Source organism: Miniopterus natalensis, chromosome 10, assembly GCF_054644295.1.
Source record: "Miniopterus natalensis isolate mMinNat1 chromosome 10, mMinNat1.hap1, whole genome shotgun sequence".
In the NCBI taxonomy this organism is placed as follows: Eukaryota; Metazoa; Chordata; class Mammalia; order Chiroptera; family Miniopteridae; genus Miniopterus; species Miniopterus natalensis.
In genome coordinates this window covers 56,422,593-56,441,999 of record NC_142090.1, presented here as the reverse complement: position 1 = coordinate 56,441,999, position 19,407 = coordinate 56,422,593, and the positions used below count along the sequence as shown (strand labels likewise).

The 19,407-nt window shown below is 36.8% G+C and overlaps 2 protein-coding genes across 2 annotated transcripts in view; one reads left to right on the top strand and one right to left on the bottom strand.

Moving 5' to 3' along the window:
* The window catches only part of ZNF804B (zinc finger protein 804B), a 416,857-nt gene that overhangs the window by 370,889 nt on the left and 26,561 nt on the right, over positions 1 to 19,407 (bottom strand). The gene's annotated exons all lie outside the window — the stretch shown is intronic.
* On the top strand, positions 13,146 to 13,907 carry TEX47 (testis expressed 47). Its single transcript, XM_016218760.2, has one exon. The coding sequence runs from the start codon at positions 13,146 to 13,148 to the stop codon at positions 13,905 to 13,907; it is 762 nt and encodes a 253-aa protein (XP_016074246.1).

The window sequence follows — 19,407 nt, the reverse complement described above, 5'->3', positions numbered from 1 at the left end:
GAGAATAATATGCTAAGCAAAATAAGCCAGACAGAGGAAGACAAACATCACATGATTTCACTTACATATAGAATATAAAGAACATAATAATCTGATGAACAAAATAGATTCAGTGACATAAAAGCATGGAACAAACTGATGAATCTCAGACGAAAGATAGGGGTGGGTGAGTGGGTGGGGATTAACCAAAGAATTTATATGTATGTATGCATAACCCAGGGACACAGACAATAGTGTGGTAAAGGCCTAGGGGGGTAGTAAGCATGCGGTGGAAGGGGTCAATTGGGAAAAGGGGACATCTGTAATACTTTCAACAATAAAAATAAATTTTTTTAAAAAAGAAAGGTAAAATAGACTTAATTGCACCCAAGGATTTATTTTAAAACCAAATATTTACTGATTCTCAATCGCTATAAAATGCTGAAAATCCTAAAAAGCAGTTCATAATCTTACAGAAGAGTTACATCTGGAGATCTTTTATATTGTGTATCTCTCACCAGTCTAGGAAAGCCCAGTTTTTCTGTGCCATGAATCAAAAGACACTGGCATCCAGCACCAGGATTATCACCTGCCTACTCAGAAAAAATGATTAATTTAAGATAAATAGGTGCTGGCTTCAGACACAGTGATTGCATTTCCAAGATACTGCTTCAGCAACACTCTCTCCACTCAGACATTTTAAAGTATTCAGAAGGATCATTCCTTTCTACTCACATAACACAGGGCATTCAAAATTTAATCTAGCTCCCTGTATAGTATGGTGGAATTTTATTTTAATTTACCATCAACCTATCAATATAAATCTCCTTTTTAATTTTACTTTTCATAACAAAATTTCTGTTCCTTTCATTGCCCACTTTTATATTTCATTATGTAAAAATGGCTTAACTATAAAATAGTATAGTAAAATTATGTCACTTAAAACAATGATTTAAAGAAAGAATAGCAATCACAACCTGATAATCACTTTTAAAAGTTTTTCAGAGCATGATTATGCTTTAACTTTCCCTGAAAAGGTTTTTATTTTTCCAAAAATTTGCTTTTTAAAAGTATAGCTTATAAGTGTAAAGTTGTCTTCAGTCAAAACAGCTATTCTTTATTTTTTAATGCACAAAGAAAACAGCTGCACTTCAAATTCAGTATAATAAAAACATGACTAAAACAATCCTTTTATTAAGTATAGGTTTTAGAGAATGACCTTCTAAAAATGTAAGACTAGTCTGGTTCTCAAATACATCACTGGAGGCAAGTTTCTAACAACTAAGGATGTGATGCGTTACTGAACACAAGTCTCAGGATTGGCCTCCACCCCTGCAAACTCCTTAACATCACTTCTCCTAACCTTGGATCCAAAAAGGGGCCTTAAGCCAAGACTCAAAGCTTAAAAGTATCCTTTCTTTTTATTGTGGCACTGTTTTATTATTAAAAAGTTACACACACACACAGGATAGACATCATTGAATATGGGTCCATGGTAGATAGGTGCAATATTAGAGATTAACCCTTCAAACAATGACAAGGTCAGGCTATTTTTTTATCTTGTAAAAATATTCCATAAAACTACCAGGTATGAAACTAATGCTACGCTCACTTTCAGATCTATTTATAATAATAAAGTGCGGCCTCTCTCAGAGCCAAAAATCCTTAATAAAAATTATAATCATAGCCCGGCCAGGTGTGGCTCAGCGGTTGAGCGTCTACCTACGATCCAGGCGATCAGGGTTCAATTCCTGGTCAGGGCACATGCCCGGGTTGCGGCTCGATCCCCAGTCGGGGGTATGCAGGAGGCAGCCGATCAATAACTCTCTCATCATTGATGTTTCTGTCTCTCTCTCTCTCTCTCTCTCCCCCTCTCCCTCTCCTTTCCTCTCTCTGAAATCAATAAAAATATATTTTTTTAAAAAATTATAATCATAAATAAATTTAATTGCAGCAACTTCAATCAATACTCAAGTTGTTCTGCTAAAAAAGTTGAAAATCCCAAGGAGTGGGTGATCCAAACAATCTTAATATTTGGCCCCAACATTTATTATATGATTCTGAGAATTGTGCCTTTATAATTATGCTTTTATTCATCTTATATTAATAACAGTTGGATTTTTCTGAGTATATCACAACTGAACAGTTTCAGTATTTTATGTGTATATGTTTTTGTCAACATTGCTACTAGGTAAGCACTTGAAGGAAGTAATACCAATTAGCCTCTTTGTGCCATGTTTTCCTTAACTGCAAAAAGAATGTTATGTGGTTGGTGCTAAATTCCCTTCCAACTCTAAACTTCTATTAGTTTAAATGTCTCCATTCCATTGATCAAAGTTAAACCAAAAGCAAGCACTAAAACAGATATTAACTTATTGATGATGTTTTTTATCATAATAGATTATATGGACCAGAGTACATAATTGTTCTGAAAATACAAAGATATAACTCCAATGATAATTACCTTTGCATGTAGAAAGCAACTTTGCTTTTACTTGAAAGATTTTTATAGTCATGAAAAACTAAATTAAGATTTGTTGTGTTTAATGTCACCTGACATAACATGCATGCAGTAATAAAAAAGAAAAAAATATAATAAGTTTATAAATAAACTAAACATAAACTTAGTGTTATTGGAAGTCTCCTAAATCTTTGTGTAGAACTGATAATCTTAAAACATTTTCAAAGTACACAATACAGCATTCCATTTTCAGACTCCACCTTCCTGATTGGACACAATGGCAATTAAAAACAAAACAAAAACCAGCATGCTAGTTTTCAATAGAGAAAAACCTAGGATCACTGCAGCATAATTACCCTACAATCTTTCTCCTCTACAATTTACTGGGTGCTTTCATTCTTTTCACTGCCAGTGTTTGGAGGAGTGGTCTAGTCTTTGACCACTTATTCTATATTGACTCAATGATTGCAACCTGGTTTCCCTCAACCATTTTACTGAATCTATTTTTTATGTCTCTAGGAAACTTGTAATTGCCAATAGGATCACCTCAGCCCTCAAGCTTTTTTACCTCTGTTTAGAATTCCACCATTATCACACACTTTTAAACCACTCCTACACTGACCTTCAGGGCCGAGTGTTTCCTTAGTTCCCCATCTATTTCTGATTTTTTGTTGCCTTTTTCATTGGCTCCCTTTGGCCCACTCTTAAAATTAGGTGTTTCACTATTCTCCACATTCTTCTTTCATTATTTCAATCACATTGCTTTCCATGGTTTCATCTCTTCCTTCAATGCAGTTGGCTATCAAATTTGCATCACAGTCCAGATTTCTCCAGATCTCCAGACTCTGATTGCCTTTCTACCTGGATGTTTCTATGGCAACTCTTCAACATAATACATACAAACTATTTTTCTTCCTAAATCTGTGCTTTCTCTTCTACCCTCTATCTGTATTAAAAAATAAAACAACAAAAAATGCCACCACCAAAGAACAGTTACTGACATTCAAGCCCACAGAGTCATCTTTAAATCCTTGCATATCTCACCTCCCATGTCCAGTAGATCAAGTCCTGTCTAACTTGGTGATAACTTACCTATCTTCCTCAGTACAGTATTAGTAAATGCCTTAGTTCAAACCTCACTGTGCACTGGGCTAAAATCATTAGAGATCCACCTTTCAGTTGTATCCTTTAGGTTGGTCAAACAAAGATCTCACTTTGTGCAAGGTTTTTCTGGCCTGAGGTTCTGTAGTAGGCAGTTAGACAGGCATGAGCAGAGTAGAAACAATAGGCCAAGTATGGAAAGGTCATCAGGGTGGACAGCCCCAGGTACCTTGCAATGGGCAAAATTGGGAAAACAAGGACCTCACCCCCAGGGTGACCTTTCCTCCCCTAGCATTAGCTGGTCATTTGTTTAGACCCCCTGGCTTTTCATATCACTGGTTATGTGGTTCAGACCCTCCCTTGACCTTTCCTCTCCTGGCATGTTGCTGGTCAAGAGGTTTTAGACCCACTTAGAGGAGGAACCTCAGTCCTTGCACAACCACTCCCTTAAGCATTAAGCCCTCAAGACAATGAAGTTCTGATCAGCATCAAATAATCAGGAACAATGCCTCAGGTCTGTTGACCACAGGGACAGAATTTTGGTCAAGCCAGAGATAATATTCAGGCCTCAGGTGTGTTTCAGCTCCAGGCCCAGAAAAGCAACAAAACCACACAGAGCAACCCCATGGCTGACATCAGGATGAGACGGCACTCACCAATCAGTAGACACCACACCTGGAAAAGCTGATTAATATTCTACTGAGACCCTCCTCTGGGACCTCCCATAAGATCCCTGCCTTTAGAGAGGGTATAGAAATCTTCAGGACATCAAGATGGAGGACCCAGAACAGCTCTTTTTATAGAGCACATCATGCCTTTCCCCATCCCATTTACCCAGGGGAATTTTCCTAGCCTCTCTTTCTCCTAAGCAACATGGGCCCTTCTTTTGCCTCTGTAACTTGTTTCCTGAGCCCACTTCTTCTACAGCTCACTTCTTCTACCTCTGTGGCTTTCTAAATAAACTTTCTCTTATAGTTTTTGAATCTTGGCTCAGAATTCTTTTTTAGCCAGAACTCAAGTACCGAGGTTTGCTGGACCCAGGTCTGGTCTGATTCTACTGGTCTAACACCTGGTGCTGTTTCACCACCAACACTTCCTGAAACATGTCTTAATAGCTCTCCATCTTTCACCTCTGTATAGTCCTATCTTGACTCTTAGTCACTAGGCCCAGACATCCCTGAGTGTTTATCCATGTTCAACCTGGGCCAGGATCTGCCATTTTACAAGTTCTGCCCATCAGCAGACTCTTAAGCTAGTCCATCCCAGACTCACAAACAACAACACATTTGTTACATTTCACCAAACGATCACCACAGTCTTACTGATTTATGATGTTATTTTTTTTTCTAAACATAATAATATATATATATATACATGCTTAAAAATTTTGGAAAATGTAAAACAAATATTACCACCAAATACCACCAGTTTTAACATTTGGCTAGATGTCTTTCTACTCTGGTTTCTATTTTAAAAAAATAAAATTGGCATCACATGCTATATACAATTTTCTGTATTATTTACTTTAGAGAATAACTGTTCTTGCATGCATTTAAAATAGTCTTCAAAAATGGGTACAGGGTACCATAGTATTCAATAATTAATATATTTATTCAATTTTTAAAGTTCTTTTTTATAATTTCTATAATAACCATCTTTACATTAAAATATCAGTAATTTTATTTCTTTATGATATGTACCTGGAAGACGTGTTACCTAGTTAAAGAGTATGACATTTTTAAGCTCATCACCCATGTTGTAAATTGCTTTCCAGAAAAGTTGAACCAATTGACTCTTCGACTGGCAGAAGATGAGAGCACTCATTTGGCAGCCGCAGAATTCTTAAAAGTGCTCAGGCTGCCTCCAGCATTTCCCATCTCTAATTCCTCTGCACGGCACAGGCAACTTTCTAAAATACATATTATAGCCACTCAAAAAATCCCAATGATTCCCTGCTACCCATAGAGTAAAATTCCAACCTGTGAGCATGGCATCCGAGTCCTGCACACCCTGGCTGCAGCTTCCCTTCCACGGCTCCCTCTCTCCCGCTCTAGCCCAGGCAGCGGCTCCACTCCAAGCTGCACTTAGGACCCCCTGGAGCGGCTTTCCCACCCAGGTGGCAGGGCTCCATTCCCCACGAATTAAATAACAACCAGGAGTTGTTTTTTTAAAAGTCCCCACCAGGTGACTGTAATAGACAACCAGGGTTTAAGCGGCCACAAACTAAAGCGAAACAGGTAGAGCACGGCTGGGCCTGGCTCAGCGGTTGAGCATCAACCCATGATCCAGTCGGTCAGGGTTCAATTCCCAGTCAAGGGAGTGCAGAAGGCAGCTCATCATTGATGTTTCTATTTCTCTCTCTCTCCCTGCCCCTTCCTCTCTCTGAAATCAACAGAGATACATTTAAAAAATAAATAAATCAAATAAGGGAAATAGGTAGAGACAGTGGGAGAATACTTGTCAAAAATGCAAGTTCTTGGACCATGCTTTAACTATCTTACTTTAAGGTAACTACCTCAGACTCTTTAGGGTTAGAGACCAGGAGACTGCAATTTAACAAACCCGCAGATTCTTTGGTTTGAGAACTACACTGGAGCCAAACCAGACTATTGCTGTTTTCTCCACATTTTCCAGTTCTCTGCCCTCTGCCTTTATGCTTCAACCTTACAGAGTCTGTTTCACACCTTCCCTGAAGCCCTTCTCTGCCCCTCCTTCTATCAGCCCTCCCTGAAGCCCTTTCCTGAAGCCCCTTCCATCTTCCCCACAAATCACATCTTTTTTTATGCCCAGCTTAATGGCTGGTTCTTCCAGCCAAGTTTAATTGTTCCAGTATTTTGTGTTTTCAGTGTTCATTGTTTATGTCATTATTAATTTCTTCTCTCCAGCCCCTGTACTTGTGGAGACTTTAAGCTCCACTAATAGAACTGATTTTTTTATGTGCAGATTCAATATCTGTTTCGCAGGAATATCTCCATAGAACCCAGCACTTGTTTCTGTTGTTTGTTTTTTACAAATATTAGACATATGTTAAATGTTTGAATTGATTAACAATTTCCAGCCTATGCTCTCCTTGATAAATAATTACCAAACACTGCTCCATAATGTTTTGGGCAAAGAAGTAATGCTGGAGAAGGTAACCTAGCTTTCCTTTTTTATAAATTTTCAAATATCTAGTGATTTGGTAACTAATCTCACTCTGGTTTGCTCTGCTAAATCAGGTATATTTTGTCTACTTAATAGCTTATGTATGTGCTTCTAGTTGTTAGCAATTTATTTAGACCTTGAATTCTCTTACACTGATTACTTAGATATGTCAAAACGCAGAAAAAGTTAGTGGCAGTGATTTAGAGCTTTCTCTGTTTCTCTAGTACATGAACACAAGTGAAAGGTCAAAGTGGGACTTGGTATTCCAGGTACCAGAAATCCAGTTCAGTTAATGCATATCTTCACATTCTAAAGATATGAACCCAATTTCAACCAACAAATATTCACAAAGCCACTCCCCAACTCTGTTCCTCGAAGGCCATGAATAAATAAGAACTCTTTCATTAAGACTTCCAAGAAATCCAGCCATCCTTTCTATGTCAGTATTTCCACAGCACCAAACATCATTCACTTGGTATTTATTCTATTTCTCCCAGTGCTGTAGTGATTCATGGGCATCTCATCACCCCTACTGGACTCTAAACTCCTAGAATTAGGAAACAGGTGTTTTCCATGTTTGTGTTTCTTACAGTGCCTATCATATTATCTGGCGCACCAAAGGTGTAGATAAATCTGAGATGAACAAAAAGATAAAGACAGTACGTCAATTTTTTTGAATCACAGGTATGATGTAGTTTTCCTTTCAAATTACTTTATTCAAACCATACACTATTCTCCATTTCCAAAGGAATTGTCATGTCATAGAAGAGCAAAGAATGACCCTTTGACAGTGGATAGAAAGGTGGAATAATTTCTCTTCTCTTTACCCTAGGTAGAAAGAGTAGGGAGGTTACTGAGAGGATGTTTGAGGTATGCAAGGTACTTCAATACCCCATGCTTTAGTTCCCTGGTCTATAAGTTGTGGGCAAAATTATATCTACTGTATAGGGTTGTTGTGAAGATTAAATTCATATAAGTAAAAACATCTAGGGCGTGGCACAGGGTAAATAATCAATTAATGGTGCTTAATCTTTTAAATCCTTTTTATCTGAATACAAAGACAAAAGGACACTGACTGACAACTGGTTTCTTTCAGAAACATCTGCTTCCAGAGAATAAAACCAGAGCATAAAATGTATAGTGACTATTAAGGTGCACTGCTTGACATGAGTTACACATACATGTTGTGTACTTATATGAGATAAGCTGGATAATAAGGGTAGACAGGCAGGATAATTAAAAAAGGGCTCCTCAACATAATAAGTTTTAATTCAGGTCCTGCCACTTGTCAATTGTTTGAACATAAATATCTACTCTAAGCAGATTGCTCTGGGAGCAAAAACACTGACGTCTCTTTAGCCCATTGGCTACACAGAAGAGTTCTGTTTGAGTCACCACCTAAGGGGAAACACCTGGTCCTTAATAGATAAAGCACTAAGGACCATGACAACTGGGAACTCAAATGCTGAGCATCTGTTGAAAGCAGAGTATACAATTAAAATTAATTATTCACTAGTCGATCAAACTACTTGATTCTATTCCTATCTGCTCAAAACTTCACTCTTGACACTTAAGAGTATGGTTCATGAAAGTCAAAGAAACAAGGTGAGATGCCCTTAAATGTTCCAGATAGCAATGTGACAATGAAACTAACATTTGGAAGAAACACCCAAACAACTAACAATGCATCAAGAAATGGAAAAATACATTGGGAAAATGAAGTTCAAACTGTTATCTATGGCGGTATAAACTGTTGTTTCTAAATATATTAGGTTGAATGACACAAAACTGTCAATATCAAACAGGTTTTAAGTTATAGAACTGACAATCTCATATATTTTAAGTCAATATTAATTAGAAGATTATCACTTTTTTTTAAATCCTCACCCGAGGATATATTTTTATTGATTTTGAGAGAGAGAGGAATGGGGGAGAGGGAGAGAAAAACATTGATCAGTTGCCTCCTGTATGCACTCTGACCGAGCCACATTTTGTTGTTCCAAATGATGTTCCAACCAACTGAGCCATCCAGCCAGGGAAAGATTATCACTCTTTTAAAGAAGGGATGGGTTAGTGATATTTTGTACAGTTTATGTAGAAATTACAAAAATGAAAGATTTTAATTTTTATATTAGGTTTATATTGGAGGAACCAAGATATATAAAAGAGAAACAAAAAACACACATGGGGAGAAAAATCGCAATTAAGCTCCTTTTTATATGGGCTTACTTCATGTCTCTGTGTCACACTTTGGTAATTCTCACAATATTTAAAAACTTTTCCTTATTATTATATTTGTTATGATGATGTGTGATCAGTGATCTTTTTTAATTTAAATATGTTTAACTGTTTTTTTCCAGAGAGAAAAGAAGGGAGAGGGATAGAGAGAGAGAAACGTTAATGAGAGAGAAATATCAATCAGGGGTCTCCCACACACCCCCTACTGAGAATCAAGCCTGAAACCTGGGCATGAACCTGTGACCTCTTTCTTGGTTCATGGGTCGATGCTCAACCACTAAGCCACACAAGCTAGGCTGTAATCAGTGACCTATGATGTTACTGTTGTTTTGGGGCACCATGAACTATCACATATAAGACAGTGAACTTAAATGCTGTGTATGTTCTGACTGCTCCACTAACTAGCTGTTTACCTGTCTTTCTTCCTCTCCTTGGGCCTCCCTAGTCCCTGAGATGCAACAAATTGTAATTAGGCTAATTAATATCCCTATAATGGCCTGTAAGTGGTCAAGTGAAAGAGTTACACATCTCTCACTTTTAATCAAAAGGTAGATGCGATTAAGTATAGTGATGAAGGCATGTTGAAAGCCCAGATAGGCTGAAAGCTAGGCCTCTTGCACCAAACAGTTCAGCCAAGTTGTGAATGCAAAGGAAAAGTTCTTGAAGGAAATTAAAAGTGATACTCCAGTCAACACACAAATAAGAAAGTGAAACAGCCCATTGCTGATATAAAGTTTTAGCGGTCTGGGTAGAAGATCAAACCAACCACAACATCCTCTTAAAGTCAAACACTAATCTAGAGCAAGGCCCTAGCTCTCTTCCGTTCTATGAAGGCTGAGAGATGTGAAGAAGCTATAGAATAAAAATCTGAAACTAGCAGAGGCTGGTTCATGAGATTTAGGGAAGAAGCTATCTATGTAACATAAAAGTGCAAGGTAAAGCAGCAAGTACAATGTAGAAGCTGCAGCAAATTATCCAGAAGATCTAGCTAAAATAATTAATGAAGGTGGCTACACTAAACCAGATTTTCAATGTAAATGAAATGGCCTTATATTGGAAGAAGATGCCATCCAAGACTTTCATAGCTAGAGAGAAAAAGTTAATTAATGCTTGGTTTCAAAGCTTCAAAGGACAGGCTGCCCCTCTTGTTAGAGGCTAGTGCAGCTGGCAACTTTTAAGTTGAAGCCAATGTTCTTTTACCATTCTGAAAATCCTAGCGCTCTTAAGAAATGTTCAGTATACTCTGCCTGTGCTCTATAAATAGAACAACAAAGCCTGTTTACTATATAGTCTGTTATATGTTTTAAGCCCACTGTTGAGACCTACTGCTCAGGAAAAGAGATTCCTTTCAAAATAATACTGCTCATTGACAATGTAACTGGCCATCCAAGAGCTCCAATGAAAATGTTCAATGAGATTGTTTTTATGCCTGCTAACACTCCTCCATTCTGCAGTCCATGGATCAATAAATAATTCTGATTTTCAAGTCTTATTATTTAAGAAATATATTGCATAAGGCTATAGCTGCCATAGACAATGGATATAATGGATCAGGAAAAAGTCAACTGAAAACCTTCTAGAAAGGATTCACCATTCTAGGTATCATTAAGAATACTTGTGATTCATGAGAAGAGGTCAAAGCACCAACATTAACAGTAGTTTGAAAGATGCTGATTCCAGCCCTCAGAGATAACTTTGAGAGATTCAAGACATTGGTGGAGGAAGTAACTGCAGATGTGATTGAAATAGCAAAAGAACTAGAATTAGAAGTGGAGCGTGAAGATGTGGCTGAATTACTGCACTCTCATGATAAAACTTGAACAGGTAAGTTGCTTCTCATGGATAAGCTAAGGAAGTTTCTTCAGATGAAATCTACTACTGTGAAGACACTAGGAAGGTTGTTGAAATAACAAAGGATTGAGGATATTACACAAACCCAGCTGATAAAGCAGTAGCAGAGTTTGAGAGGATTGATCCCAATATTGAAAGAAATTCTATGGGTAAAATGCTAACAGCATTGCATGCTATAGAGAGAAATCATTCATGAAAGGAAGAGTCAACTGATAAAGCAAACTTCATTCTTCTATTATTTTAAGAAATTGCAAGTCACCCCAGCCTTTAGCAACCACCATCCTGATCAGTCAGTAGCATCAACATTGGGGTATGACTCCAGCCAAAATATGAGTAGCTAAAGGTTCAGATGATAGCTATTTTTAGCATTAAATGTTTTTAATAAAGGCATATTTTGGGCATAATCTATTGCACACTTAATAGAATACAGTATAGTGTAAACATAACTTTTATATGCACTAAGAAACCAAAATATTTGTGAGACTCACTTTAATGTGATATTTGCTTTATTGCGGTGGTCTGGAACAAAACCTGAAATATCTCAAGTATGCCTATAACAGAGTCACCATTACAAAGAATCAGATATGTGTTCTTATAGTCTTTAATTAGTTCATAAATATCTCTTTACCTTAGGTAGACAGAGTAAGGGCATTATTGAGAGCATGTTTGAATTGTGTTCAAGTCATATAACTTTACTTTTCTCCTAAATTGTGGACAAAAAGAATATGTCTAGGAAGATGCCCAGGTCCCCCATCTGTCTGATTTACAAAAAGGCACCTGTCTAAAAATAAGCCATTCTGGAAAAGAAGCCCTCGTTTCCTCTACTGAGATATTGAGGTGTCAGTTGAGATACCCTCATTAAATTGAGAAATGGAAGTGGCCAGAGCCCTCTAGCCCTTTAACACAACTGATATTCTGATTCGCTAGGTCACTATGGAAACCAGAACAGAGCACAGGACAGCTGAGAGCACCCAAAAGACACTGGCAGTTGGAAGAGTGATGGAGGACAAGCAGGACCTCGTGAACAAGTAAAAGAAAGTAACACTTGAAGAAAGAAAATGTTAAGCTGATCTAGAGGGAAGAAAAGGTTTGTAAGAGCAAAAGTAAAGGACATTTTTTGTTTGACTCCCGACAGCAAAAAAGAAAGACAAAAGAAAAGAAAGTGAAAAGGAGCCATTTCTGAGGTTTGTTGATAGAATAAAAAACAAAAATCAAAACTAATTACCTCCAAGGTTTACTGTTATTACCCAACCAATATTAACCTTCAGTTTACTGAGTAAAGGTTAAGTAAGACAATGAGGACCTGAGAAGGCGGTGGAGGGTGAAGGGGGTCTTAATATATGGTGACAGGAGAAGACAGGACTTTGGGTGGTGGGCACACAGAGCAATCTACAGGCCTTGTAACATAGAAACCCACACCTGAAACTTATATGTTCATATTAACCATTGTTACCCAGATAAATTTAATAAAAATAAATAGATTTTTTTAAAAAGAACCTGAGAGATCCCCAGATTTAAAAAATATTATTGACCAGTACTATAAAAGAAATTGGGAAATTACCATGAAAACAGCATTTTTTTAAAAAAGGAATGACAAATCAAGGACAATCTGTAATCATCATTACATAAGTGAAAAGCTGTTTTAATGGGATGCAAGTACTGTTAGCGGCTGTCAGAGGATATACTCTTCTCTCTGTCTCTCTTCCTCTCTGTCTCTCTGTCCCTGTCTCTCTCTCTGTCCCTGTCTCTCTCTCTCCCTCTCTCTCTCTCTTTCTCTCTCCGTCTCTCTCTCCGTCTCTCTCTCTGTCTCTCTCTGTATCTATATATACACACATATATATGTGTGTGTGTGTGTGTATATATACATATATATATATTTGTATCTCTATCTCAGTCCAGTCTCTCTCTGTATGTGTGTGTGTGTGTGTGTGTGTGTGTGTGTGTGTGTGTGTGTGTGTGATTCAAGGATGCGGGCTGAGAAAAAATAAACTATAAATTGAAGAGGAAAATAATAATGCAAAAAAAAACAGAGTGAACTTCTCTAGATCAAGTTCTCTCTTCTCCCCACTCCCCAGTCTACTGCAGTGTTTTCCTAGGATGCAAGTGCTAGTTATTTAATTGTAAACTTTTTTAGAAACCTCTATAATTTGAGCCTTGTTTTAATAGTCTCTTTCATTTCCAGGGCATTGTTTATTGGCAACACTGGGAAGGGATTTTGCTATTCAGTAGTATTGACAAACCGAGGAAACTCTTTTTCTTTTTGTCAGAATAAATAAAAATAACAGCTCATCACTGAAGAGGTATCCTGATGATATAAATATAGAAATACGCTAAAAATCGGAATCATCTAGAAGAATAAGTAGGATTCATCATGGCCCTCGCAGCCCATACCCGAAAGAACAGCAAAAAAGTCTTTCCATTGGAATCTCTTCTACCCCCACAGGTTCCACGAAGCAATTACTTGCATTTTCTGGAAGAGAAACAAAGACTCCAGCTAAAGAAATTCCTTCTTGACAGGATGTTTCTAGTGGCCAAGACAAGACCCAACATAGAGAAAAAAGATATCACTGAATACTACGAACAGTTGTTTCAGTCAATTTCAAAACGTCACTTAGGAGAGGCGGTGACAGGATTGCTGTTCATGTATCGCACTTTCATTCTGCACATCCTTGAGTCCTCCAGCGGGACTCTTTATCGGGTTCTTTCAGATTACCTTCACCATGAACAGAATGAAACGGAGTATTTTATCCAAGGGATGAAAGTAATAGTCGTGTCCCATAACATCCCAACAAGGATCTTCATGCAATGGCAAGTTGTAGTAATAAAAGTGCCAGTCATATATCTTGATGATGTGACACAGTCACAGTCCCTGAAAGAGGTCATCACAGAGTTTCTCACCCAAACTCATAAACTAGCACTCCACCTTTTTAAGACTGTTAAAGTGGGCACTAAAGGGCCAGCGGACAACTTGCACCAACCTGAACCTGACTTACTCCTCCAAGAACAAATAATAAAGTACTTGTACAAATCGGAACAATTCATGGACCCAGGAGCTTTCCTAAACATGTACAATAAACCCATTCACGTCACCATGGATTCTGATGTGGTGTGGCCTGCTCCTTCCCATTTCTAGGACTGAAAGTGATGGTCTGGCAGGTGTGGGCAAGTCTCCTAAGGAACTTATGCTACTTCAATAAAAGGGAAGTATTTCTAAAGTTACTCATCTCTTTAAAAAAGAAACAGAACACTACAATATACACAAAGGTAATATACTAATTTTTAGAGAGTATGTTGAGCTAAATTTGAAAATGTATCTGTTCTGATATTCAGTTCAATATGTTATTTGAATAGGTGGAATGGTTTAGTAAGTTCTCAAATGTTAACATTATTTTGATGGAATGACTTAATTTATTAAAGAAAGCTATGAATGAAAAAGGGAAACACTTAATTCAGATTTTCATTCATTCTCTAAACAGTCAAGGAGCAGCTGCCACCAAACAGAATCGAATTTTAGGACAGACCATTTTGTTCTGGGAGTACAACATTCAGGGCAAAACTACCACCCTTGAGTTGCTTTCAATCTAAGGTTTGAGGAAAATATGTGAAAAAGTAAAAAGAGATGATATTATACAGTATGATGTGTTATGATATGATACGTGATCACTATTATAGAGGCAGTATGTAGGAAAGACCTTTAGAGCATAAATGAAGGAATATCTCTATAATTCCTAAATTCAGAAAACAAAACCTAAACTTTGAAAACAGTTCCAAAGCTCACATATCCTGGACTATAAAATCAAGAATACTGAGACCATTATAAAGCTAAAGAAAATAGGTTTTTGAAATGACCAGAAAATATATTGTTAGAAGGCATTGTATTCTTTCTGCAAAATCTTTTACTGAGCACCCTTGATGTGATACGTTTGCCAGGTGCTAGGGATATGGCAGGTTACACAGAAGACATGATTATTGTGCACTTGTAAAGCATTTCTCGATGATTCCACATAAGGTAAACAAATTGGTTATTTTTCAGTTACTTCCTATAAAGCAATTAATTATATGCAATTTCTATATGGCCTATTTCAAGTTAGTCTCTCCCTTTATCCCCCAGATTAATGCTTTCTTGCATTACTTAAAATTTTGTTGTTTTAAAAATAAATAAAATTAATATTTTTACTACCTCAATGATACTTATGCAAAATTACTTCAATATCTTATGAAACACTATGGATTTAATGGAGAAAATACTGTTATTTTAGTTTCATATTATTTATTTATTTACTTGATTTTCAGTCTGTCTGAGGGGAAAAAGAACAATCTCAGTATGCACCTCAAATTTGTCACATGCAGATAATTTGTCATTATTTGTTTCATATCAGAATTGAATTTCAGGAAAGAGCATTTCTGTTTTTAAATGTTATAATATAGATTTAGATACAGAAGGACATTTCTCACTTTTAGCTGAACATGAAGTTACATTCATTTAAATTTAGTGACAGAAAGAGTATATTTTAGATAAAATGAGAAGTGATTCTTCAGGCTAAGAAAGAGTATATAATTTACAAACATTTTATGAAGTTAGTGAATATTTAACACCTAAGATTAATTAGCAATGTGCTATTTACCCTTTGAACTGTTAAAAAAAAAGGCACCCATTGATAGTGAGTGTTTAGTGATAAAATGAGTAGAGATAAGAGTAAATGATAAGAGTAAATGCTCTCTGGGGGAGGGGGGAGAGAAGGGAGGGAGGGAGGGAGGGAGGGAGGACTTAATAGAGAAGCAAGCCTTGGTCTAGGCTTTGAATGGATGTGGGGAGAGGTCTGGGAGGGCAGAGGGCCATATTTAAGAGAACAGTGAATGAACAAAAACAGTAAGGAGAAAGCGAACATGACAAGTTCATTGGATCAGATAGATTCCCTTTAGCAGGTGATTTTGTTTGGGAACAGTATTTTCTAAAGTTACCTAGTGTATAGTAGTAGTTTATAAATAAAATTATGTATTTATACATATAAAATACAGCAGGTTATATTTTCCAAAACTGGATGTACACTGCAATATACCCCATCCGCATGCTCTTCCTCCAACGCGACCTTAACATTCCTCCACCGCATGGTGGCTTCTATATCCCCTGCCTCTGAAATCACACTGACCTCTGTGACTGCCTCAACCAGAGAGTACAACAGAAGTGATCTCATGCGACCTCCAAGACTAGGTCACAAAAATGCCATGCACTTTGCCTAGATTACTTGAATGCTAGCTCTCGGAACCTAAGCAATATGCTGTCAGCAATCTAAGCAGGTGACATCCCCAGCTGAGGTCCCAGCCAACAGCCAGTATAGCACCACTAGACATGTGAATGAGTGAAACTTCAGGGAATCTTCCAGACTCCAGCCTCCCAGCCAGCCTGGGTTTCAAGCCAGACCTGCTGACCCTGCGTGAAGTAGTCAAAAGAGAAGCTGTTCCCACTGAGCCCTGTCCAAATTACAGACTTGGGAACATTAGTGATTGTTGTTGATTTAAGCCACTAAGTCTTGGGTGGATGATTATCAGCAGTCTGGGACAATAATATATACGTAACAGGAATAATATTGTATACATAAGTAACAGGAATAATATTACACATAACATTTAATATATACATAATTTCTATTATATATAATAATTATATGTGTAATTTCATATCATTTTTTCATTCATCTATGAAACTAGTATTTACTAAATATGTGTCAGTAAGTATTTACTTGGGGGCCAAGCACTGTGCTAGTCACTGAATATACAAGCAGCAGGAAGATCTGCATTCTCCACATTGCCTAGCATAGATATTTTATTGGTCTATAATACTTTCTGGTGTGAGAAATATTGATAGAAAATTAATTCATTAACCCAAAGATAAAACAGTAAAAATCTGAGTCATTTTGGAAGAAGTTATAGAAAATTTCTAAATAATATTACTGATTTAGTACACTGTTATTTCACATTCACTTAAAGAATTTAGAAGCCTCAAGTGTGAAAATAACTGGAAAATAAACAAAAAGTGACTATAAACCAATTAAGCTACTTGTATATTTATTTATTTATCTTAGTGAACACACCAGAATGAGTTGATCCAAGTGAAAGGTACCCTTCCTAGTAGTCACCTTAGGAGGGTTTATACTCATTCCAGTGACATCATTGCTGAAAATATTTTGTGACTCCTTTATGGCAAGTAAGTTAAAGATGTTTATAAATCAAAGGTAACATAAATATTTTACTAAAATCTAGCTCTTTGGCCCCCCCAAAATGTATACTCTAACTCTATTTGTGACTTAATATTCAATATTTGTTCATACATATGTTTGGTTTTAAATATTGTCCTCACTCTCAAAGAAAAATCTGTTGTCACTGAACATATTTAAAGAATGTGATCCTGCCTCTACAGGGAAACTCAAATATGTTTCCAGTAACAATTGCATTATTGAGATTCCTATATAGCTCACTAATATTATGTCTTTAAAGGAAATAACACTCACTTAGCTGCATATGTTTGGAAATATGTGATAAAATACAGAAATATTATATTTATACCCTACAAATATAATTTAATTTGATCAAGTCCAAAAAACATTACTCATCAAACCTTAGGAAGACTCATAAAGTAATTCCCAACCCAAAGAGCGTTGTAGTTTCCTTACAATAAAACTTTATAAAAAAACAGAGTCGGAAAGTTAACCCGAAGAGAAAATGAACATTTTAACACCGACATATAACATTCAATATTTATATAACAATAAATATATAAACATATTTAATGAACATGTAATACTTAAATGTGTGACCAGCACTATTCTAATTCTTTTGTTTTGATATGGATCTTTACAATAAACTGACATATTGATGACTTTATGCTTCTTTCAGAGTAACCAAGGACTTTCAGAAAAGTTATAGTTTTTTTTGAAAGATACCTGAAATAATGTTATTTCAAGTAAAAACCATACCAGGGTAAATTTTAAAATTCTACTGTCTTCATTTAATTAAAGGGTCATCTAAATTCCTTCACAGAGGATTATTGGTGAATACAAGAATATTTTTACATTTAGTGACTTTATTATAATTTTAGCAATACAAAACCACATTTTAATTCAGTTAAAACTGTATCTAGTTGTCAACTTCCCTCAATTTCCATGAGGAAGTAGAAATGAGACAGCGTATCACCAACTTCATATAGCAAGTACTTTGAGTTTACATTGTAATAAATAACTTAACGTGAAATTAGGCTCTCCTTGTGGTCATTCAGGTAAATTTCCAGATTACCTGCTGATAGGATTTATATAATAGTCCATACATGGTTCTTAAGAAAATATAAAGAGAACCCCCAATGGTGCCTTTCAAATATCTGTTCTACTCTCCTTGTTTTGCAGATAAAGATTCTGAGACCCAAAGACATTAAGTGTTTTGCCATCAGTAAAAGCAGAGTTAATAACAGTTGTCCCCTCTTTTTACTTCACCAATTAAAATACTTAATTGTGATCATGGTTAGGGGTGTGGGTTTCATTCTAAGTGTTCTCTTCACCACTACACCCTACCCTCCTGTGCTCCGGTCCTCACACAGGCCCTTCTCAAGGCATCCCACTGGATTTCCACACGGATCTCCATCTCCACATGCCCTAGATAGAGTGTGTCATTCCTGCCACCACTGTTCCTTCAATCTGCTCCCCCACTTGCACTCCGTTACTATAAAACACCACTCTCCACACAGCTGCCAAGTCAGAAACCTGAACCGAGTCATTATTTCCTCCTTTCCTTTTTATTACTGGCAGTCAATTAATCCAAGTCCACCTATTTTCCACAGTGAGTATTTCTAGTGCCTGCCTTGTGTCTGTGCCCTCCTTAGGGATCTCCCTCACTCCAGCTTCCTCTCCCTCCCCTCTCTCAGTCTAGTCCACATAACATTTCTACCAAAGGTAAAGGCCGTACAGCACTAGGTGTAAGACCACCTCTGGTATCAAACGGCTGTATTGAAACCTGGTTCTGTAACTTTCTGTAGGGCTGTAATTTGTTTCTTCGCCTCTCTGCCCCTGGGTTTCCTCATCTCAGATGGACATGATAACAATGTCTACATTATAAGATTGGTTATGAGCTTTGCATGAAATAATGGTGAAAAGATCTGGAATACAGTAAGTACTCAACAAATGTTATTTCTATGATCACACTGCTTCAGTGGCTTTCATTTCATGTCCATGATAAAAGGCAAAATTCTATCATGATCTGTAAAGTCTTGATTCTCTGGCCCTTGCTTACTTAGCTACCCAGCCTCATCTTGTGCCACTCTTCTCTTTTCACACACTTTCTTCTCTAACGGCTTCCCAATTTTTTCGTGCTTTTTGCCTTTAACTTCCTTCCTCACTTCTCTTAGAAAAAGTCTGCTTATCAAATTATATTTCCTCTGTGAATCTTGGCAAACTCAAGAAACCCTTTTCTGCCCTCATTGTGCATGGCACTCAACCACATTCTAGCAATTCCTGTCATATTGCTGTTATTTATTTTCACACTCATTTCCCTGCCAGCAACTTGTAAACTATTGGCATGGGATTTATTTATTTATTGCTTTATTTTTTTTAAATAAAAGTTGTTTAAAATATCTGTAAAAATTTCTC

Bases quoted from the DNA above. Each gene is read 5' to 3' on its own strand.
- TEX47 (XM_016218760.2), top strand. From the start codon at position 13,146: ATGGCCCTCGCAGCCCATACCCGAAAGAACAGCAAAAAAGTCTTTCCA.